General features: G+C 39.4%; 1 protein-coding gene across 2 annotated transcripts in view; it reads left to right on the top strand.

The window, feature by feature from the left end:
* The window catches only part of macrod2 (mono-ADP ribosylhydrolase 2), a 631164-nt gene extending 611151 nt beyond the window's left edge, over nucleotides 1–20013 (top strand). The window contains exons 17-20 of one of the 2 annotated variants that reach the window (XM_077236611.1): nucleotides 7195–7248; nucleotides 15491–15541; nucleotides 16626–16700; nucleotides 18571–20013. In XM_077236611.1, the coding sequence (XP_077092726.1) occupies nucleotides 7195–7248; nucleotides 15491–15541; nucleotides 16626–16700; nucleotides 18571–18602 (212 nt within the window). In that variant the 3' untranslated portion in view covers nucleotides 18603–20013. The remainder of the gene's footprint in view (nucleotides 1–7194; nucleotides 7249–15490; nucleotides 15542–16625; nucleotides 16701–18570) is intronic. The other variant, XM_077236612.1, reaches the window with a different exon arrangement.
* Nucleotides 20014–24164: the final 4151 nt, after the last annotated feature.

The raw sequence follows: 24164 nt of genomic DNA, 5'->3' as shown, positions 1-24164 counted from the left end.
TTGTAACTGGAGATGTATTGTTTTTCATCCTTATTTGTGGCTGTTATATACAAAAGAAAAATACTGAGGGATGAGGACAACATCAACGGCAACCCTAATAATAATAGTGGCGAGACCTGATGGAGGCGTAAAAGGAAGCACAGAGGTCGTCACGGGGTTGTACAGAACAGGTTATGGTCTCAGGCCCATCGACCACCTTTGCCCAGTATCCTGCTCGCAAACGTCCAATCTCTAGAAAATAAGTTGGATGACTTCAGAGCAAGGACTACGTTCCAGCGGGACATAAGGGACTGTAACATCTTTTGTCTGTCGGAAACTTGTCTGACTTCCCTCGTACCGGACACAGCAGTTACTCCAGCCGAACACTTCACTTTCATGCGTCTTCCGCATGTACAGAACAGAAGAGTCTGGTAAAACAAGAGGTGGAGGAGTCTGTTTCATGATAAACAACAACTGGTGTAGCCCAAAGGGGACCAAAATCCTCTCGAGTTCCTGTTCGCCCTACTTGGAACATCGGACGATTATGTGTCGCTCTTTTTTCTTTCCTCTTGAGTTCACCTCAGTTATTTCCACGGCTGTATACATCCCACCACGTTACACGACGTGACAATTGGACTACAGACCAGACACCCGGAAGCTGCCCTCATAGTGGCTGGGGACTTTAACAAGGCAAATCTTAAAAAAGTTCTGCCTAACTTCTTCCAACATATCAAGTGTCCCACCAGGAATGACAAGACACTAGATCACTGCTATACACCCTTAAAAAAGGGTACAAATCCATTCCTATCTCAGCTTTCGGGAAATCCTGTCATAACGCCATTTTCTTGATCCCGGAATATAAACAGAGAATGACGCGAGAGCCGGTAGTGAAGCGAGAGGTCAGACGCTGGACAGCCGAATCAGAGGAGACGCTACGCGACGCACTGAGTGACGTGGACTGGGAGATATTCTGGGAGAGTGCAGACAACGACGTCAGTGTGTTTACAGATGTGGTTACGAGCTTTGTGGCCACACTGATAGACGATGTTGTACCCACGCCGATGGTTAAGTCTTTTCCGAACCAAAAGCCGTGGGTCGATAGATCCATCCGCGCTGCACTGAAAGACCGCACCACCACTTACAACGCTGTACTGCTGTTGGTGACATGACGGAATACAAGGCTGTATGCTACAAACTGAGGCGGGACATAGTGGATGCTAAGCGGTGCTACGGGGACAAGATGGAAGCAAAATTCCAGATAAAGGACACACAAAGCATATAGCAGGGATTACATGAGATCACGGACAATAAAAGGGATCGCCCCTGCATGGTGAGAGCGGACGTGACGTTAGCGAACGAACTGAACTCCTTTGCACGTTTCGAAGCTAGCAATGCTAACGCTGGCCATGCTAACGCGGGCCTGACTAACACAGATAGAAGGAGTTCTACTAGTGTAGCAGCACTCAGCCCCGTTCTCTCTGAGCATGACGTGAGAAGGGAGCTGAAAAGGGTGAACACCAGAAAGGCGGCAGGCCCGGATGGGATCTCAGGACGAGTCATCAGGACCTGCACTGACCTTCTGGCTCCAGTGTTCACCTCCATATTCAATCTCTCTCTTGCACAATCCACAGTCCCCACATGCTTCAAGATGTCCACCATCATCCCTGTGCCCAAGAACACCTCCCCAGCCGGTATGAACGACTACCGCCCCGTAGCACTGACCTCAGTGGTTATGAAGTGCATTGAGAGGTTGCTAAAGGACCACATCTGCTCCACTCTTCAAAGTACTTTAGACCCACTGCAGTTCGCGCACCGCTTCAACAAATCCTCAGACGACACCATCTCCTAGGTCATGCATGGCACCCTCTTCCTATGGCTATGTCAGACTGCTGTTCATAGACTACAGTTCAGCTTTCAACAATGTAGTCCCCAGCAGGCTTGCTACTAAGCTGTATGACCTGGGCCTGAACCCATCAATGTTTGCTTGGATCCTGGACTTCCTGACTGACAGGCCTCAGGTTGTCAGAGCGAGAGGGCTCACATCACACCCCCTCGTCCTCAACACTGGTGTCCATCAGGGTTGTGCTGAGTCCTTTGCTGTACTCCCTGTATACCCACGACTGTGCCACCAGGCACAACTCTAACTCCATCGTCAAATTTGCGGACGACACTAACCTGCCTGACACTAGCCTGATCACTAACAATGGTGAGCGGGCCAATCTGCAGGAGGTGTCAGACCTGGCAACGTGGTGCAAGGACAACAGCCTACTGCTTAATGGGGAGTAGACCAAGGAGATGGTGGTGGATTTCTGCAACGTTGCAGGACCTACACACCTCTCCTGATAGACGGGACACCAGTGGAGAGGGTGAGCAGTTTTAAATACCTCGGAGTGCACATTTCCGAGGATTTATCATAGACTGTACACACGGACACCGTGGTGAGAAAGGCAAGACAGCTCCTCTATCACCTCAGATAGCTCAGGAGATTCAAGATCTCCCAACGGATCCTGATTTCCATCTACTATGCTGCTGTACAGAGCATACTGACTGGAGCCATATCTGTCTGGTACGGTAACAACTCCTGTGGGGACCAGCGAGCCCTGCAGAGGGTGGTGAGGACCGCTGATCAGACCATGGGCACCACACTTCCCCCTCTGCATGACTTATACATCACACGCTGTACAAATAGGGCCAGAAGGATTATCAAGGATCCCCATCACCCTTGCAATAAACTGTTTGTAACCCTCAGGTCAGGCAGACACCTGCGCTGTCATAAAACACGCACTGAGAGGATGAGGAACAGTTTTTTTCCCCTGCGGCAATCAGAGCCCTGAACTCTGCACTCTGAACACTTTTAACTTTTAATACACTTTCAACATTTTTATCCCAGTCATTAAACTTTAACATTTGTACATCTAGCTGTTGATCTAGGTTTAACTTATATAATATTCTTCATTCATAACTATTGCACATTGATTTCATTAATATTGCACATGTAAAGTAGCCATAACCATAACTTAATTATAACTTATAATAACTTAATTATAACTTTTGTTAAAATCTTTATTGTTTTGTATTTATTGTATTCTATTGTATTCTTTTATTTTATTTTTATTTCAATTGAGCACATAAGTACAGTACATGTCACAAAAACATTTCACTGCGCATCTTGTATGAGTATGTGACAAATAAAACCTTTGAATCCTTGAATCCTTCCATTCAAGTGGAAGAGTTATTATTTATGGAGCTCATTATAAAGAGTTGCTTTATTTGCTGCTACATTGCTGCTAAAATCATTAGAATCATTGAAGCCAATGTTGTGTGAGGATAAAAACTTGAGAGACAAAATGGAAAGAGAGGCAGAACGTGCTTTCGCTCCCGTTGTCTCTCGTTCTCAAGCACAGTGGGCAATCAGTGTTTCTCAGTGAGAAGAAGACAGTTCAGATTTGTTTCATTTTGGACACTTCTTTTAACTTGTTCTTTTATTCTCTCCAACCCTTTGTTTTCTGTCTAATGTCATGGTGAGGCTAAAATGGAGTAGTTTGCCAGCTTAACTCTTGGATATCAGTCAATATTCATAATTTCCTATCTCACATCCTCCGTAGTGAGATCACACGACACCCATTCTCGTACCCATTCTTTTTGCCTCTCCAAAAATAATTTCTATTCACTCAGGAAATCATCAAAAGAAGTCATTGTTTATTTAAGTGCTATGCTCACTTATTTATTTGTTTACTTCTTCAAGCTACACCCACAGGAATCTCCATGTAACGTTGCCCGGGTTTGGATCTGCTGGGTTTTTGTTCCTTGTGTATTAACTATTGATTGTGGCCAAGTTTTTGAGACTGATGGTGACGCCATCCTAGTCCCTCGCAGTCTCCTGGTGAATGTGGCCCTGAGGCAGAAACCCAACAGTATCCTCTCTGGCCATCTGTTGCTTGTTGAAGCCCTGCACATTTCTAGATTCTCAGTTCAGTAAAACCCACCAAACAACAAAGGAAAGCACTTTTGCCAACTGCTTACATTTAGTCATCGTGAGACACCATTTTTTCTTTTTTCTTTATTATTCACTTTGTTTTTAGTGGCCTATTCTCATTTCCCCCCAGACTTGTCCCCGGCAGCTAGGCCTATATTATATTTTTCAGCAGCGTGACAAAGCTGGTTTTATAGAAGTGTAGGTTTTCTAGTAATGACCTGCCTTTTCCACTTAGTGGCAGTGTAGTGCGACAAAGCATTGCAGGATTTGTTACATTCTCTTGCAAATCAGATTCATTCTGTTGAATCAGTTTGTTTGGACATGTCATGTAAATGAATTGATAAAAAAATTAAAAACAAATCCTCTTTTTATTCACCTTATGTTGTGACGTGGAAGTCAGCTTTCTTCTGTGAATCTGCGGGCACTTCCGATTCATTAGCCGCTATCGTAAAAGACTGGAAGAATAAAAAAATGCAGTAAATGGTAAAATATTTTTTCGCTACAAAACCAGTGTTTATGATTACAATAATAAATTAAAATAATGTGATAACAAAAAACAGAATGAGGTGAATAGATTGTTAGATGATGCTGTTTTTGTCTCACTGTATTGTAGTTTTTCTTTTATTTTGAAATTGGGTTGAATGTGTCTGCTTGCATGTCTGTTTAATGCTGTCACACTAGTTTTAAAACTAAAGTTACTTCATTTATTCATTCAAAAAAAAAGTGAATATATTTAAAAGATTGTACCCTAAACTTCAATGCATTAGCAGTTTATGCAGTTTATCATACAAGTCAATGCTATTTGCAGTTCACAATGCCAGGTTTCATGTAGGTTTCAAGCTAGTTTAGCACTCAAGCTTAAGTAGAAGAAAACTATAAAAACATTATTATTATTATTTTACATTATATATTTTTTTTTCAAACTATTGAATATTATTTGGAGTTATTAGTTATTGCTTGTGAAACTGGTGTGTCTTTAGCTTCAGCTCATTTTTATGTTGCAAATTCAACATTATTATGCAGCAAATTGGACTGGACAGCTGAAGTTTCAAAGTCCCAGCACTACTCTCCCAATTGTGGTCTTCCTGTTGTGTGAAATGGGAGACATTGACCACTCGAGCAATCTGTTTCTAGTAGAATCACTTGAGCGTGGTCACACTTCTTCTCTCCATTGTGACTTTTGTTTGGATGCACCCTTGTTGAGCAGCTCCTCTGATCTGCCATCCATAGAGGCCTTACATGGTGGAGAGACAGGTGGAGGCAACTGCCTTTTTAATTGGCTGTTTAAATGCGACTTCCCTTGTTCTGTGTGTGTGCTAGGGGAGATTGTGGAGGTGAAGGCAAAGCTCAGAGAGCTTCTGTCAGCCTGTGGCTAGGGCTTATCACAGCACAATTAGCTATTGCCCTGGGCTCGTATATATCGCAGCAGTCTTTGAAAGAACCTGGTATTAGCCACATTTTCTGCATAAATGCAAATATTCTTGCGCTGTGTCTTCATCCTGCCCCAAAACTGTCCTCACACTTTGCTTTGGAGCAGGGCAGAATAAATAACACAAAGACAAGAACAACATACACTTTAGTGGCCATGTGTTTTGTACATCATCTGGGTTAGTTTGTGCTATTGTAGCCTCCCTGGAGCTGTAGCTTAGTGGCTTGTTGTGCGGCTACCAGTGTGATATTGCGTTTATACAACAGTTCGGTGGCACAAGTGACTAAATAAATAAGAAACAACAACGTTTCTTTTTTGTTCCCTCTTTTGTGCGGAACTACTTCCTTCCGCCGCGGATTCAAATCTCAAGTTGACAGTTTGACAGCTAAACCCAAGCCTCTAATTCTAAAACTTCACTTTAGATCTAGTGACGAAGGAACATTGAAGTCGCTTCATTGAAGCTCATTGTATTATGTTGAGTAGAATTATGAGAGGGATATCGACTAATCAAGTGCATTACTTGCATGGTCAATATTATATTCATAATCACAAAATTAGTTTGAATGTCCGCTGAAGAACATTTAAAAAAAAATGTGCTACTGACTCACTCATAAAGACAGTCTTTAATGCCATCTAATGGCGCTTAGATTTCCTACTTTGAACAATAGGATATAAACACAAGCAAACAATTCCATCAAAAGTACAAAAGCAGCGCTATAGTTATAGTAGATTTCAGTTAAATAAAAATATAAAGTCATGAAACATACCTTTGCCCTTAGCCAAATCGATTTGCTCTGGAACAAGTAATAGATCAATATTCTATTATTAACGTTTCCGTGGTGGTACTGGTAGAATATCGCATGGCTGGAAAAGGCTTTTAGCCAATCAGATTTGAGAACCAGAACGAACTGTTAACTAAACATTTGAAAACGGTTCTTATTTTGAAAATCAAACATTCCAAAATGATTTGTTAATGAGCACAATAGTGTGTAAACAATGTTTTGAATTGGTTCTGCTATATTTTCAGCGTGTTGTTATAGGACAGGCTTGATAGAAACCGAGCCATATAACAGCTTTCGGGCTGAGGCGTCACCGTTGAATTCACACAAATATGACCATCATGAACCCTCTTCAGCCAACACAACCATCTGCTGATGGACCCTGGACTTCAAACACACCTGATCTGACTGTCATTTGTGCCCCAGCAGAGCACCCAGAATGCATTGTGTGCGCTTTCCATTATGTAGTCACCTATGGCCCACAACCCTGTTAGCATCAAAGCAGGGGGAATGCAGGAGAAGAGGAGTCCTGCTCAAATAAGCTGGAAGGAGCATAGCTCTCACTCTGTGGCTTTGAAGATCTTCTTTTGATCAGCGAGCTCGTCCCTCCCACAGCCCTCCAGACGGAGTGAGCGAAGAATGTGGAGGCAGGATAAATCACAGTGAAAGTGAAGAGTTGCTGCGGCACAGGGTGCAGAGCTCATATTTGATAATGGTAGTTTTGTTTGGCTCATGCCTATTCATTTTGTCCCTCTCACACATCTCTCTCCCTCTCAGACTGTGCAAAGGTGTGAAAAAATCAATTAAAAAGTCACGTAGAATTTAGACGCTTTATTGCATATTAAATAAAAGAAAATAGTGAGAGAAGTAAAGCCAATGACAGTTTGGCAGGAGCAGGAAACTATGTGACAGTCACTTGAAAACTGGTGCTGCTGATGGTATTGTATTTCTTTGGAAGGTGTTCTAACCTCTTTTCTGTTTTAATGACCGTTGTGTTCAAAATATTCTGTTTCTCTTCTCTGTGTCAATAGACTCAACAAAGACAGACACCAGTCAAGAGCCTGCGGATCCCATGGAGGTGCACGGTATGGTTTCCCCAACCTTTTTTGTGTTATATACCCCAAAGCACCTCAAATGTGATAACTCATATAAGTAAAAGCCTATGATTGAAACATTTTGACGTGAATTAGAAGGAAAAACAGCAAAAACATATTTTTACATGTAAGTTTTTTGTTTTTTTAAGGAAATTAATACTTTTGTTCAGCATGGATGCATTTAATTGATCAAAAGTGACAGTAAAGACTGTCTGTTCTGTTCTGTTTCCAATAAATTAACGTTTTCAACATTGATAGTAATAATAAATGTTTCTTGAGCAGCAAATCAGCATATTACAATGATTTCTGAAGAATCATGTGACACTGAAGACTGGAGTAATAATGCTGAAAATTCAACAAATTAAATTTTAGAATATGTTTAAATAGAAAACAGTTACTTTAAATTGTAATAATATTTCACAATATTACCGTTTTTACTGTATTTTTGATCAAGCAAATGCAGTCTTTGTGACCATAAAAGACTTCTTTCAAATACATTAAAAAGTCTTACCAACCCCAAACTTCTGAACAGTAGTGTATGGGGTAAATACGAATTACACTAGTATTTGTGACCATAAGAAGCTGTTTGAAAACATGTTTCCTTTGAGTGATTTAATATTTATTTATATCTTTAGAGTGTTTGAATGTGAAGAACTTTGCTTTCTACATTCTCACATATTTTCCCAGCAAGGTCTAAAGGTGCTCATGCATCCTATTTTCTGCTGCTGTAACTTTTGCTGGTGAATATAACCTCACGCCCAGGAACCTGCGGTGGGTCAGGTTCAAAAGCAGTCCACACATTATGCTAAGTCACTCGATAAATTTTCACAACAAGCCCTGCTACCTTTGACAGCTGCGTTTAGATGCTCTTAAGGTCATGGCAAAGGCCTTTTTCTTACTTCCTTCACATTTATTGTTGTTTTTCCTTTTTTGTGTGTGCGTTTAATGGTTTTGAATCATCATAGCTTTTGGACTTGTAATCATTCGCATATAATTTGAAGCGGAGAAGAGTAAAACAAAGAGAAAGTTGCACTTGCACTCTAACTTCTTAAACACATTATTAAACATATAGTTCTCTCCCAAAAAAAGGATTTTTTGTTCACACTCAGAAGATATTTGATTCCTTTGTGTGATGAAGTGACTGATATTTAAGTCAGTTTATTGGATGATGTTCAATTTGAGTCAATTCATTGAATTGGTTGTTCGGGTTCACAAAACCAGTCTGAATGATTCATTTATTATCAGACTAATCTGGTTCTAGACTACAGCGCACTGACTCGAAGATATAGCTCAGTAGGTGGGAAGATTATCAGTGAATAACAAATCAAAAAATGTTGTCCCACAAAACTATTATATAGCTTCAGACAACTTGGAAAATAGTGTACAAGTTGTACAGACCAACTTTTCACCACCTTGTTTAAGCTTGAAATCTCTATTCCCCATTTATTTTCATGGAAATTAGCAACCAGTGCATTATACAAATTTTCCATTGATGAAAGAAGTAAATGAGTAAATTATGACAGAATTTTAATCTTTGGGTGAACTATTGCTTTCAGCTCTAAAAACACACTTTAGACTCATGTTACATGATGATTTTATCATATGGTTTCTACATCGACAAGTGATGCATTAAAAAAGGCTGCCATTCCCCTCCCTTTACTGCTTAATGTACTTTACTCATCTGCCACAAACCTCCCTGCTCAATTCTCCTCAGCGCTTTCAATGTGACCCTTAAACCAAGCGACCCCATGTTCTCTTTTCACATCTTTTAAAAGGTTTTTTTTTTGTTTTTCCAAGCATGGCCTTCTTGGCCCGGGAGAACTGGAAGCCTTTCAGGCCTAAAGAGGACCTCTTCTTTGTACAATGGCAGCTCGTCAAAGCACATCTTGTAACTTAAGGCAAATGCAGCCAGCAATACAATGCTACTTTGCTCTGTAGAAACCCTTCCTCGTATTTCTCACTCTTTGAGAGGGTGGAATACAGATGAGAGGAACCACTTGGCTTTTCACAGAGGAACGTGCATGAGGAAGATCTGTGGTATTTACACCGAAGCCCTCCCCACCGGGTTTGTTTCGACTCAATACCTTTTAATTGCCTCTAATTGTTTGAAGCTTCACCATCACACAGCGACACAACAGGGAAAAAAAAAACCCACACACAATCAAGTGCCTCCCAGAATGCTTTTCTCTTCCTCTCCTCAGTGTTGTTCCAGAGAAAATATGCCTGCCCTCGCCCCGCAACCTTTGAATATTTACATATGAAAATGAAGTTTGCTCTCCACATTTAGCACTTCATTAGCTCTCATGGTCTGGCTCATTGAAAAGGTTGCCTGCCGTTGTTGCGCATGAATAGACCTGGAATTACATTGATGTATGTTTAAATGATGAGCTGAACTCTACCGTTAACTCGCACAAAACGTTACAAAAGCCGTACTTTAGTCTAAAATGTGGCCATTCACTTGAAGAATACAGTATTTTACATGTTAGATGATAAATGCACAGCTTGAAGACCACCCTGAGCTTCTTTATCCAAAGTGAGATATCAGTTACTTCTTACGCTGCTCATCTTTTCCGGATGAGAGGAGCTTGATTCATTATATCAAATCCGGAAACCAAACATACGGTGTGAACATACTGTGATGGACAGATAGATAATGCCTTCGACTTGTGAGATATCGAGTGGTTTTACTCAACAAACCTTGTGTGAATGTTCGGACGGCTGTAAGCTTGTTCTCTTGTTCTCCTTTCAGTCGAGATCTTTTCCATTAACCTTCTGAGTGACATGTGAAAACTGTCTGGCGAGGTGCTTTTGTGAGTCACTGGTTCGATTACATTGGGCTCGTGCCCCAGTTAGGCCAGGGTTATTGGTTTGGTTGTTTGTGGTCGGCTTTGAGCTGCTGTGAGAGTCAAACGGCTTTGAGAAACTGAACAATCCAGGCATTCAATGGGATGGTAAACATTGCAGGTGCCTTGACTGTGAAAAAGACTCTCTCAAACTCTGTTGAAGCGTCTCGGATGATTGGCCTTCCTAAAATAATCTAAAATCAAGTCCAGTTGCATTTGACAGAATTTCATTAGACATTCTTGCTTTTTCAGGCATGTATGTCTTCGGAAACAGTGAGAGTAAAGGTGTAATAAAACTTTGGTGCATTTCATGTACAGATGATTTTCTCATTTCATGCCGATCACTGTGAGGTAAATAAAAGGTTAAGGCTGTTTTTGTTTTGTGTATACTGATGTTGTGTGAGCAGAAGAAAATGCTTCCACACTGTTAGCAGTTTAATCAATGTACATCTGTTGTGCCAACTTTGGTGCCAGAACCTATTTTGTGATCCCTTCATTACATGTACATGTCTGTTGTCGTATGCAACTACAACTTCATTGTTTTAGAATTATGTACAGTGTACAGTACCGTTAAAACGTTTGGAGTTGGTAAGATTTTTTAAAAGAATTCTTATGCTCACCAAAGCTGAATTTATTTAATCTGAATTTTCAGCATCTTCAGTGTCACATGATCCTTTAGAAATCAGTCTAATATGCTGATTTGTTGCTCAGGAAACATTTCTTATTTTTATCAATGTTGAAAACAGTTATGCTGCTTAATATTTTTATATAGATAGATAGATGGATGGATGTTTAAAGTTTAATCTGTGATACGTCTGTGCAATTTCTGAGTGAATTTTTCACTGGTGAGTGAAGTTTAAAATAACACTTGTCCCAGTTATATAATATCTTTTAATTATTTTAATTCTACTTCTACTTAAATTCCAAATCTGTATCCTGTTTGTCACCTTAAATTCAAATTCAGGAATTCAAAAGGCACTCTCAGTTAAGTGAGTCTTCAGTAAGCAGTCATATATCCTGAGGATTACTTCACGATTGCTACACTCCTGCTTTGGCCTTTGTCTGTAACTTCATTGTTGGTTTTGAAGGGGACGAGGAAAGATGACAATACTGGCCTTACACGGCCGGTCATTATTTGTGTGGCACAGTCGATTTATGCAGCCTAACAATAGACCCACGAGCCCCTCACAATCTCTAGAGCGAATGGTTGGTGGAGGATCTAATTTTCTGCTTGTCTGAATATGAATATGACTTACATCTGCCCCCAATCCCCCCCCCCCCCCTCAAACATACGTCCCTCCCTTTTGTAACACACACACACACAAAGACACCATCAAACTTTCATTACGCCTAAGTGCAGTTAATTTCAAGGGAAGCATATGAAGCAAAGAAAATATGACAATTTATCCAAGCTAGAGCACTCAAACACCCGACTATCTTGAGCTCACTCAGCCGTTGTGCAGAAGAGATTACCGGAGTCTCCAGTGGACTGTTGTCAGGAAGAATAAATAAATGAACCAGTATAAATAACCAAAACGTGTCATTTCAGGCCACTTGTATAGACTTCTGAGTTGGATGTTTAACACAAATATATAATTATTTGTAATTTGTGAGGATTTTAAATCATAATGACATGACACTGTGACTTTAGAAACCTGAAATCAATCTATAGGCTGCTGGGTAGGGAAATAAAATTCAGTTGTTTTCTTTCACATTTCTGCAGAAAGTAAGTGCACGGCTACCCTCCATGTCAAATTTCACACACTTTTTTCCTACTTGACAGCCTCTGGCTACTTTATTTGTTTCACAGTACGTCAGACTCTCTTCCCGAAAGGCCGAACTCAAACTGTTGTCGGCTGTAAAGCTAAATTAGAGAGCTGGCAAATTTCTACAGCATCTCCTGACGTACACGGCAGCAGTTGGAAGCGAGCACAGGCATTGATTGAAATTCCAGTATCTTGTTTTTCTTCTTCTTCTTCTTTTCAAAGGCTGGTTTGTTGTGTTTTGATCAGCACTGCTTATTAGGATCCCAAAGTGGCACGGCTCCTTCTCAGCCATGACATTATTACATGGAAAGAGAGACAGACGGTGCGTCAGGAGGAAGCCAAGTCTCAATTGAGCTTGCAGATTCACTCGAGCGACAGCCTTAACTTTCTCACTTTGGTGCTTGTCCATACACTTTAAATGCAGTGCTCATCTCAAAATAACTAAAGTGATATGAAAGTCAGAATCTGTCCAGCCAAAGTCATTTCCTAAACATTCTTGAAACAAGATACACACATACGTATATATATATATATATATATATATATATATATATATATATATATATATATATTATATATATATATATATATATTTATATATATATATATATACATATTTATATATATAACAATAAAACAAAACAAATGCATTTTTTCTCAAGTAAAAGTATGTTTTTTCTAGAATGCTTAGATATTTAGATACCTCTTATATATTAGATATTTAACTTAAAAACAAGCCCAAAGTACTGATGATGAACGATGTTTTTTTTTGTAGTGTACATTTCTGCACTGCCTCTGTAAGTGTGTGTGATTCTTTGTTTACTCCAGCTCCCCATTTGTGCAGGAATATGGAAAAAACACAAAGCGAGGGACAGAGAAGAGACTTGCTTCCAGAAGTGGGTGGTAATGGAAACAGCGTTTTTGAATCGTATCGCACTCAGTTTCAATTTCTCCCTCTACGGTGCCGCGAGACAAGAATGAAATGAAATCATGGCGGTGGTGTTTGCCCGTACTCTCCCTCACCTTTCCTCATCCAGACTCTCTGCTGCTGCTCCATTTCTCCAATGGAAACAACTTTTTTTCCTTGTTCGAAACAAAAATCCATCACTTGTAGCTTTGCTCTGTTAAATCAGTAGAATTTGTGGGCTGGCCACCAGCGAGCGAAGCGTCTGGGTTGCTCTCCTTCTGAAAAGCTGCATTAAAGCCACCGTCTGTAGATGTTGAAACATTGTCACCGTAACCCGAAGAATTATGATGAAATTAGCATGAAAGCGTGTAGCATCACAGTGAAAGCAGAGGCCATGTTGTTACACTGTACTGTACTGTATGTGTAAGATGTGCCAGTTTGTTCAGAAGATGTTTGTGAGATTCTCATGAAGGTAAATATCGTTGTTCTGCAGACAAACGCTATTGTTCGAGTGCCGAGACATTCTGCCGCACTGAGTTTTGTGTGCTTGCATCATCCGTGGATGTGCCGCAGGAAGGAGATTATTTCATGCTGTGGTTTGCTTTGGTATTTAGGCAGAGAGATAGAAGAGAGAAAGTTATAGAGGGAGTTCGAATTAGTTTGAGAATAAGCCTCACGCTGATACAGACTCAAGGCAGTTTCTAATTAATTTTCTATGCTTCCCGTTTCGTCTGCGTTTGTTTTGTTCCTCTTGAAGGAGAGAGGCTTTTGGACCATATTTTTCATGTTTAAATATTATGCATGGGTCTCATACCAAATAACCAATAGCTATAAAGTAATCTCTTATTGAAGTGACTGTCTAAACACACTACACTTGGGGATATATATATATATATATATATATATATATATATATATATATATATATATATATATATATATATATATACAGGTCCTTCTCAAAAAATTAGCATATTGTGATAAAGTTCATTATTTTCCATAATGTAATGATAAAAATTAAACTTTCATATATTTTAGATTCATTGCACACCATCTGAAATATTTCAGGTGTTTTATTGTTTTAATACTGATGATTTTGGCATACAGCTCATGAAAACCCAAAATTCCTGTCTCAAAAAATTAGCATATTTCATCCAACCAATAAAAGAAGTGTTTTTAATACAAAAAAAAAAGTCAACCTTCAAATAATTATGTTCAGTTATGCACACAATAGTCAATACTTGGTCGGGAATCCTTTTGCAGAAATGACTGCTTCAATGCGGCGTGGCATGGAGGCGATCAGCCTGTGGCACTGCAGAGGTGTTATGGAGGCCCAGGATGCTTCGATAGCGGCCTTAAGCTCATCCAGAGTGTTGGGTCTTGCGTCTCTCAACTTTCTCTTCACAATATCCCACAGATTCTCAATGGGGTTCAGGTCAGGAGAGTTGGCAGGCCAATTGAGCACAGTAATACCATGGTCAGTAAACCATTTACCAGTGGTTTTGGCACTGTGAGCAGGTGCCAGGTCGTGCTGAAAAATGAAATCTTCATCTCCATAAAGCTTTTCAGCAGATGGAAGCATGAAGTGCTCCAAAATCTCCTGATAGCTAGCTGCATCGACCCTGCCCTTGATAAAACACAGTGGACCAACACCAGCAGCTGACATGGCACCCCAGACCATCACTGACTGTGGGTACTTGACACTGGACTTCAGGCATTTTGGCATTTCCTTCTCCCCAGTCTTCCTCCAGACTCTGGCACCTTGATTTCCGAATGACATGCAAAACTGAGCAACAGTCCAGTGCTGCTTCTCTGTAGCCCAGGTCAGGCGCTTCTGCCGCTGTTTCTGGTTCAAAAGTGGCTTGACCTGGGGAATGCGGCACCTGTAGCCCATTTCCTGCACACGCCTGTGCATGGTGGCTCTGGATGTTTCTACTCCTGACTCAGTCCACTGCTTCTGCAGGTCCCCCAAGGTCTGGAATCGGTCCTTCTCCACAATCTTCCTCAGGGGCCGGTCACCTCTTCTCGTTGTGCAGTGTTTTTTGCCACACTTTTTCCTTCCCACAGACTTCCCACTGAGGTGCCTTGATACAGCACTCTGGGAACAGCCTATTTGTTCAGAAATTTCTTTCTGTCTTACCCTCTTGCTTGAGGATGTCAATGATGGCCTTCTGGACAGCAGTCAGGTCGGCAGTCTTACCCATGATTGCGGTTTTGAGTAATGAAACAGGCTGGGAGTTTTTAAAAGCCTCAGGAATCTTTTGCAGGTGTTTAGAGTTAATTAGTTGATTCAGATGATTAGGTTAATAGCTTGTTTAGAGACCCTTTTCATGATATGCTCATTTTTTGAGACAGGAATTTTGGGTTTTCATGAGCTGTATGCCAAAATCATCAGTATTAAAACAATAAAAGACCTGAAATATTTCAGTTGGTGTGCAATGAATCTAAAATATATGAAAGTTTAATTTTTATCATTACATTATGGAAAATAATTAACTTTATCAGAATATGCTAATTTTTTGAGAAGGACCTATATATATATATATATATATATATATATATATATATATATATATATATACCCAAGTGTATATCCTATATATCCTAAAGAGGATACGGAGGAATCCAGCATATGGAGCCAGTATAGTTGTATAAACCAAGTGAAACAAAAGCCACAGAGAACTTAAAACATTGTTTTGTGACTTTTGTTTATTTAGATCCTGTCACAACAGCAGCCAAGGAGAACAACAATACCAGCAGCACTAAAGGTAAAAACAAAAATGTAGAATTTTTTGGGCATTTTAGTCACTTTAAATATTAGAGAGGGCATGCCATGACAAAGCATGTCAAAGAGGAGGGAATGGGATTGAAATACTTGCAAGCCAGATTCAAACTCACCTCTCCTGTATGAGCACCACTGCTCAGTTTGACTTGTTTTTTGGACATGACTCCAATTCAAATACATGGTTTGTTATTTTATATTTCGTACAGATCAAAGCAGAGCTGTGTGTGTGTGTGTGTGTGTGTGTGTGTGTGTGTGTGTGTGTGTGTGTGTGTGTGTGTGTGTGTGTCTGTGTGTGTGTGTGTCTGTGTGCGCGTGCGCGTGTGTGTCTGTGTCTGTGTGCGCGTGCGTGTGTCTGTGTGTGCGTGCGCGTGCGTCTGCGTGTTTGTGTGTGTGTGTGTGTCTGCGTGTGCGTGCGTCTGTGTCTGTGTCTGTGTGTGCGTGTGCGTGTGTGTGCATTTTCAGATAAATTATTTTTTATGGCCTTTTAGTTACTTTATTTATCTAAAAGTTGGATAGAGAAAATACAGGAACCAGGATCAGAGATGTCACCCAGTCATTTCTGATCATGTGCGTTAACCACTAGGTCACCATTCCAATTCAAATGCATGGTTTATTATTCATACAGAAGAAAGAAGAGCATGTGTGGATGCATTTGTTAATTTGAATTGTTCGAATGGACTTTTTTGACTCTTTTTTCTTTTTCTTTTTTTTGACAGTTGAGAGGCACATGAGATAACAGGGAAAACAAGTGGGAATGGTCGTAAATGTTGCACTGCCTCAAATTCTTGCTTTTTTATTTATATGTAAGAAAGGAGAGTGTTTTTTTATGTATTTTCAGTAGAAGCATGCACAGGTGGATCTCGTCATCCTGAGCTCTGTTGAATCCTCTGTTGCCTCAGGCATAGCCTTTAGCATCCGTTGCATTTACTTCAGCTAGCAGAAGCACAGTAGCCAATGAGATGTCACCCAGTGGCGTCTAACTTTTAATTCTCTGATCTCGAGTCATTCATTTCCTTCTATCTGCCTTGTTCCCTCTCATTCCCTTGTTTTTTCTGTCTCTCCTCTAGTTGATGTGAAAGCCCAGGACAAGAGCTCACAAGAGCCCGAATCAACTCCAACAGACAGCAGACCAAATTCCCAAGGTAAAAGCAATAAATCAATAGAAGCTGTGAGAAACATACTCATGTAAATGTCCCAGTCTCTTTCATTATCCTTCTCATTCAACTAAAAGCTTGCAACTTTTTCTGTCCCTTACCCACATTTCCTTCACTTCCTTTCTCTCTCATTCACTTTCTCTCTGCTGATCTGGAACTGCGGAGTGACCCTGATTTTTTCCGAGTAAACGTGTTGGCATGCCTCCTTAAATTGAGTTTGATGAATTACCTGCATGCCCACCTCACGGACATTAATAAATCAAACACAAAGCGTGTGTGATCGGAGCGCAGAGATGACGCAGTGCGAGAAAGCTGATAAATCATGTGTGATAAGAGTTTTGCTGTGCTGTCATTTCGGGAACCCTGGGGTCAGCTTCCCTCTTAGGGCCGCACATACAAACTCCCAGCATGCCATTTATATTCATTCCCTTTACGTTTGACAGGAAAATATTTAGTACAGTATCTTTATGTGAACTTTATGTGGGTGTCTATACAAATGGAGGTATTGATTGACTGTATTATTGACTTATTATTGTATAGTACTTGAACATTGTATATTAATATTGATGCCAAAATGAAATTGAAGTCAAAACAGACTTGAAATTAGAGCAAGTTTGAATGAAGCAGGGATGTGATTTACCGACCTGAAAAGTGTGACCCACGTGAATTGCGTAGATCTGAAAAAAATTTTGTTGGGATTAGGATGATTGAAATCGCGAAAAGTCCTCAAACAATTACTAAATAAACTGAAAATGTTGTGTTTTCTAAAACATTTAGTTCATGCATGGATTGCTTCTGACGGCGCTGCAGGACACCCTTAGCATGTAAGCTAGGGTTCAAAACGCCAAATGCAAGTAAAAATTGCCATTGGAACGGTGTTCCTCACCTGTTGCCCAGTAACTTTTTTATGCCAGTGCATGGTTGTAAGCTGCTGCAATCATATGAATATATAGTCTGATGCGCTGCATGTTTCAGAGTAAAGCCAAAGCACAGCACTGTGTTTCAGTTCACAGTAAATGCTACTCTGCAGGTGCTGTGTGTTTGAGTCGCTTATATTTTGCATTTGAAAATAAAACGTGTGCCAACCATCTTCCCAAATTTGTAGTCAACAAAGAGAAGTGTTAAGGTCTCTCTGCGGTTTACCGACAAAATAAAAGCTCAGTGGTTTAACATTTGAAAGCAAAGAAATGAAGACAATCATAAATGTTAGTATTGTAATTTTACTGTTGTTCTGTAAAATAAAATAAAGCAATAATATAATACCAATTATTGTGGTTATTAATAATAATAATAATAATAATAATAATAATGATAATATAAATAATACTTATAACAATTATATTAATAATTTTATTATAACATATTATATTATTATATATTATTGCTATTATGATTATTAAATACTCGATTTTTAAATTGACTGTACAATAGTATGTTTTGCAATAGTAAGATTTTTTTTTAATGTAAGAAAATGTAGAATATTTTTAATAATAATAATTGCGGGGGGGTCCTTTTTTGTCTTTAGCTGATCACATGCCTGATGATGCGTCAAGCTAACGGAACACAAAGAACATTAAAAAATATTAATTTTGATAAAATATTTGAATAATATATAGTTATAAAATATGGTAATGATATAATAATTTTTTATATAGTATAAATATTTTAATGCCGTGTGTGTGTGTGTGTGTATGCGTGTGTGTGTGTGTGTGTGATTGGAAGTGGGTGGTTTGACAAAGAAAAAAGTAAATAGGCTCAATTTTTGTTTCATGTTGAAACAATTCTGTCAGTGTTGTGCATTAGTCCAGGTAAATTGTTTGTTTGTTAACATTCTTTTTATATGTTTGCTTTCTCCAAGACGGCCAAGGCGATGAGAGCGCGCAGGAATGAGACGACAATCAGCCTCATAGGAGCGAGTGCCGGCAAACTGTGTGAAGGCAAACATCACACCAATTTTGTCCCACGCCAGGGAGTCGCCCACAAGCACTGGGAAAAGCCCAACTTCATTCACCATCTTTCCTTCTATTCAACCTGTATTTCCTTTCCACTTCTTCATACTGATAATAAATCAAATATATAGCTATATATAAAAATGAGAGTTTGAATCCGAGAGAGTGCAGGGATTGTGGAACTAGAGGAGGGCTGCTATACCTCACTTGACATGCTGCTTGATCAATAGTTGTTGTTGTTTTTAAATATGGCATCCTGTTGCTGGATTTGAACTGGTTTAAATTAGGCAGAAACACATCCAAAAATCACCCAGACACTTTTAGTTACAAGCTGATTTGCAATACTATACAGTAGATGAAGTGTAATTTTCCTTCCTGCAGAGTACAGTAATGTAAAATTCAGACTAAATAAGATTCGGTTTCGCGGTCCTGTCCATCGATTAAGTTTTCTTTTAGGTGAAAACACTAAAATGGCTGTAAACGTGCCGTTTGCACACGAGTGAGTGTGTGTATATACGATGAAGTCACTTTAAAGAGGCTTTCGCTTTGTGTTTGAGCTTCAGAACCAAGTCAGGTCAAACGAGGAGAACATCGCTTGATTTTAATCTCCGATGGAGTGGTGACATTCCTCCGTACTGCACGCTATATAACAGAGGCATTGAAACGACACGACGCTTGCAGAGCCTCCGTTTAATCTCTCAAAAGAGCATTGATCATGTTTCATCTTCAAAGCTGCTCTGTCTGCTGCGATTGCCTGTTAAAAAAGGAAAACCTCTGTTGTGTCAGACTGACGTGGTCGTTTTTGATGAGTGCGCTAACAAATCTATTCCCTCAAGTGTATCTAGATGCATGCCAGCATTGTTTGAAATGTTTTATTTACAGTCCCTCTCTCTCTATCGGTCTCCCTCCCTGTCACATGCATAAACACATATCATGTGCAAGCTCTCAATATTTTTACCAGATTGTCTCTGCATCTCCAAAAATCTGCCTTACTTCATGAGATAGGTAGTATATAATCACAAATTGGTGATGGCAAAAAATAAATAAAAAGCAAATAGTAAGTGTTTGGCTTTGAATGAATTAAATGCTAATTAAGATGATGAGTGATGCATTTCTTTTAAACAAATAAAAACTGTTTTTCTGTCTTTTTGTTTGGGTTTTAATTTGGTTGTTTGGTTTTCTTGCATATGATATTTTTTTGGTTGATAATGATTAAAAAGTGTATTCAAAAGGTTAATTTACTCCTTAAAGTGGTGCCATACTGTATATCAGATGAACTTATGCCTTCATCCTTTGATGTTTGCTTTGCTATAAAACAACTATGAATAAAGTTATAAAGTTGTTTCCCTGGGCATGATGTCTGTGTGTTCCTTTGACAAAAACCCAATAGGATTTTTCCAGTGGCTTTTGGATTACTGCAGAAGATAGGTTCTGTGACGACATAACTTTTATGAATTTTGAAGCATAAAGACAATCGTCAGAAGTCAAAAGCTAAACTACACCACTGACGCATGACTTCAACATCACCATCACTAAGCTTCTAGCAACTCTTTCAAGTCTTTACAAAACATTTTCCCTGAAAGATCGAGTTTTAATAGTTTGCAAGAGAGTGATCATAAACACGAGGATGTGAAAGCAGACTAGATAGAGGAAATTAGTTTACCTGTTCGACTGATGATGTTTAATATCCCCGAAAACCTCTGTAGTCCCATTTAGCCACTTTAACAACAGATTTTAGATGTAACTAACTGTCTAACTAACTCTCACCTGTGCTGCTCTATAACAATAAGGACAACAGCCCTTAAATGTATGTCACAGGTAAACACATTCACCTTATCAATAGCTCTCAGTAGACCGACCTCCACCACAGGCACAGAGAGACTCCAGCAGCCAGAGAGACACATGGAGCCTGTTCACAAGGTTCTCATTGTGGTTTGCGGTAATTACTTTGCTGATAACTTGTCCCCAGGGGTGTTACTATGAATTAGTACACACACACACACACAGTAAATGATTTGTGTCACTTTGCTTTTCTCCTCAGCGAGAGGACACTGAATCACCAGGATACTGTTGGATCCACAAGGACCGTTGACTTTTAACGATCACTTGCTAGAGAGAAATTGAAAGGTGCAAAATTAGAGAATGTAACATGGTGGATTTGAACATGCAAAACAAACAATCACTTTAAATGAATCCATGAATAACTTGTTTGTGAGAAAGCTATCAAAAGATCCAGGTTGTAGATGGTGGTAAATATGCATTACAATTCATAGATAAAATGGTCCAGATCTGTGGCTTCTCAGCACGAGTCATTCTTTTGCTCCCTGGTTCCCTGCTGCTACCACTAACACACCATATATTTCCATAACAAATTCCCCCTTCTAGATAGGCTGAATAAAAGAACCCTGGCAGCCCAGCGGGACATTTGCACAGGACCCGTACCTCAGCTGTGCTGCATGCGATGAGGAACAGAGCAATGCAGCGAGAAAAAGAACAACAGAGAGAAAGTGAAGGATATATGCAGCTCATATGAATCTCTTTGGCTGGTGCATAATGTATCGCCTCTGATTCCAGGCAGCATTTCTGATGTGTTGTTGGTTTTGACAGTGTGCACTTCTGGGAGGTGTTAGAACACAGAACAATGTTTTTTCTGTACAGTCTTGCTCTAGATCATGCATACTTTGTAGCCATACTAAAATTATCTGTTATTCAGGATAGTTGACCTTTAACATTTTCAACCATTTTTTTGTTTTTGTAAACTAATTTGTCCTTTTTTTTTTTTCAGAGGTCCAAAATGGAAACAGCACAGTATACCAAATACATAAAATTGAAGCAACTCTAGTAACAGGTTAGTATTCCTGATGCATAGGATAGCATAGTTGTTGCATAGTTCCAGACAGATCACAGTGGTAACATCAGATGAGTAAATTAAAAGTTACAAATATGTAATGAAGTATAAAACCCAGTATATATTCATCACATTCCAAAGTTATCTAATACAGGCTTCCATATTTTCCTAAATATTTCTAGCTTGTGGTTATTGATAAATCGTAACTTCTTAATATAAATAATGTTCACTAGTTCACTCATCGAAAGAAGAATGTCATATACACCTAGATGGCTTGAGGATGAGTAAATCATGGGCTAATTTTCATTTTAGAGTAAACTATCCCTTTAAAACTAGAGTGAAATTAACACAATTCTCAATCAGGATCAGTTTGATCAATATTAGAGTGTCCTTGTCCACTCTAATATTGGGGAATCCACTCTAATATTAACAGAATCCAATGAGGGTGAGAGAGAATAAATTATAAATGTGTATATTGTTTATCTTATTTTATTACTTTGCACCTTATTTTAAAACAATTGTATTGCTATTAGAATAATGCTTTGGCAAAATTGTATGTAATAAAGCCTTTTATACGTATTTTATCACATTATAATGTTTCTTAGATATAAACACATAAGCATTACGATGTGATAAAAAGGAGCTTCTGCTTACTGTGGAAACACCAGTGGAATGAGCACTATAGGGAACACTAACCTAAGGGGAAACAAACTTCGTCAGAACCATACAGTATGAAAAGTCTGTGAAACTAATTAAAGTGATAGTTCATGCAAGAATGAAAATTGTGTGAAACGCCCAAAAAATATAAAAAAAATTCAATCATGAGTAAATGGTGACAGAATATTCATTTGGGGGTGAGTTATTCTCTTAAGAGTTTTCTGACCTCTCTCTGTAACTGTCATTTTGACTAGCACCGGCTCCTTTGTGATTATAATTCAGACGTTGGTGTTTAAACCTGCAGGTACAGTAGATCTGGGCTGTGGTTTACAGACAGCGAGACAACATGAGTGCTGACAGCAGTGCAGCCTTTTCTCCTCATTTTCTGTTCTGGAGTTAAAAGCTTGCTGTCATTACGAACAAACCCACCTCTGGTTAAGTCAGTGGCTCTGGCATAAAGCTGATGAGAATCAAGATCACAATTATGATTTTCTTTCCATTTTATTCTCGTCATCCAGAACAGCAGTGCTTCCCCCCTCTAATAGTCTCAAATTACAGGCTGGATCGCTCAGTCATTACTGGAGGACTCAATTACTTTGTGAGAGGTGTGCTTGATTCCTAAATTACTATCTCTGCAAAAAGACCTGAACAATTTCTATGCATCAAGTAATATTTTTTTCACTGTCTTCTTTTGCTCACTTGAGACTTGTAAAAAAAAAAAAATTGTTTTCATATAGAACAACTGATGCTATATTCACCACAGGTGTAACAAATTTACACCTGTGGTGAATATAGCATCAGTTGTTCTATATGAAAACAATTTAAAATAAAAGTAAAAAATCTGCTCATCTATAGCTTCTCTTTCTCTGCCTTCAGTTCATTTTAATCTGAACATTATTTGGCCAGCTCTCAATTCATCTTACACACCTCGTTTAAGATCCCTTTTTTTCCTGATACAAGGCCATCATTTCTCCCGAAACCAATATAGATCCTAACCACTGTATTCAAGACTTCCATCAGCCCTTGATAATGCTGCTTTTGAATATCTGTCAGGGCGCTGTCACTCCGCTATAAACTTCATGCTCCATATGTCTATTCCCCCCATATCCCACAGAAGAAAATAAGAAAGGGGAGAGCAAAAAAAAGAATTTGCCAGAGTGAGGAAGTGAAAGGAGAAATCAATTGGCACCATTCTAAAGAGTCTCAAACACGTCCTATCTCCAGGTGTGTGTCAGACAGAGAGACGGGTTCGTCCCCGGGGCCCCTGCCATGGATCCCAGCAGAGGACATAAGATTGCCTGACACAAAGCATTCACTTGTCACTCTCCTGAAGAGAGACGGGCCACCTCCTGTCCAGTCGGAGCTGCTGGCATGATTGATCATCTAAAGATGGAGGACAGCACAAGAACTGAGAAATTAGTCGGTGTTTAGTAGTAGCAGACTGAGTGCTGACCACCTGCCAGAAGAGTGATGGGAGCAAACTGTCTAGTCCACTTGATAGTGGTATGGTATTAAACTGCATTTGCAAAAAAAATAATTAATCAGATTTGGGACACTTTTGCCTGCAGTCCGAAAAGGGGTCACAGTTTAACTAACAAACCATGTTCATTTATGAACGAGCATGACCTGTGTTCCTACATTCACAGTGTTTACATAACATACGTTGCTCTCTCATCTGATGTTTTCCTGTTCTTTGTATCTCACCCATCACTTCTTATTTAAGGGGTTTGTGCTTAGGCTTGTTGCACCCTGCCAAGACTACACAACATTCTGGAGAGCTATACAACGGCATGACTGATTAAAGGAGAGAACTATATCGTTCTTCGTCGTTAATCATTAATAATCCAATAATTATAGAGGGAAAAAAATGGAGCAGCAGTGTATGTCTGAATAACATGATATCAATTTATCCACACACTGAATGATCTTTCAGAATACAGCATTATATGCTACATGGCCAAAAGTATGTGGAAATCCCCTTCACAGTTAAGGGTTTCA

The sequence above is a fragment of the Siphateles boraxobius genome, unplaced genomic scaffold (assembly GCF_051911475.1).
Source record: "Siphateles boraxobius isolate OS27281-9 unplaced genomic scaffold, OSU_SipBor_1 20, whole genome shotgun sequence".
Classification (NCBI taxonomy): domain Eukaryota; kingdom Metazoa; phylum Chordata; class Actinopteri; order Cypriniformes; family Leuciscidae; genus Siphateles; species Siphateles boraxobius.
Note: the sequence above shows the minus strand (reverse complement) of the source record. Positions and strands in the feature narration are given on the sequence as shown.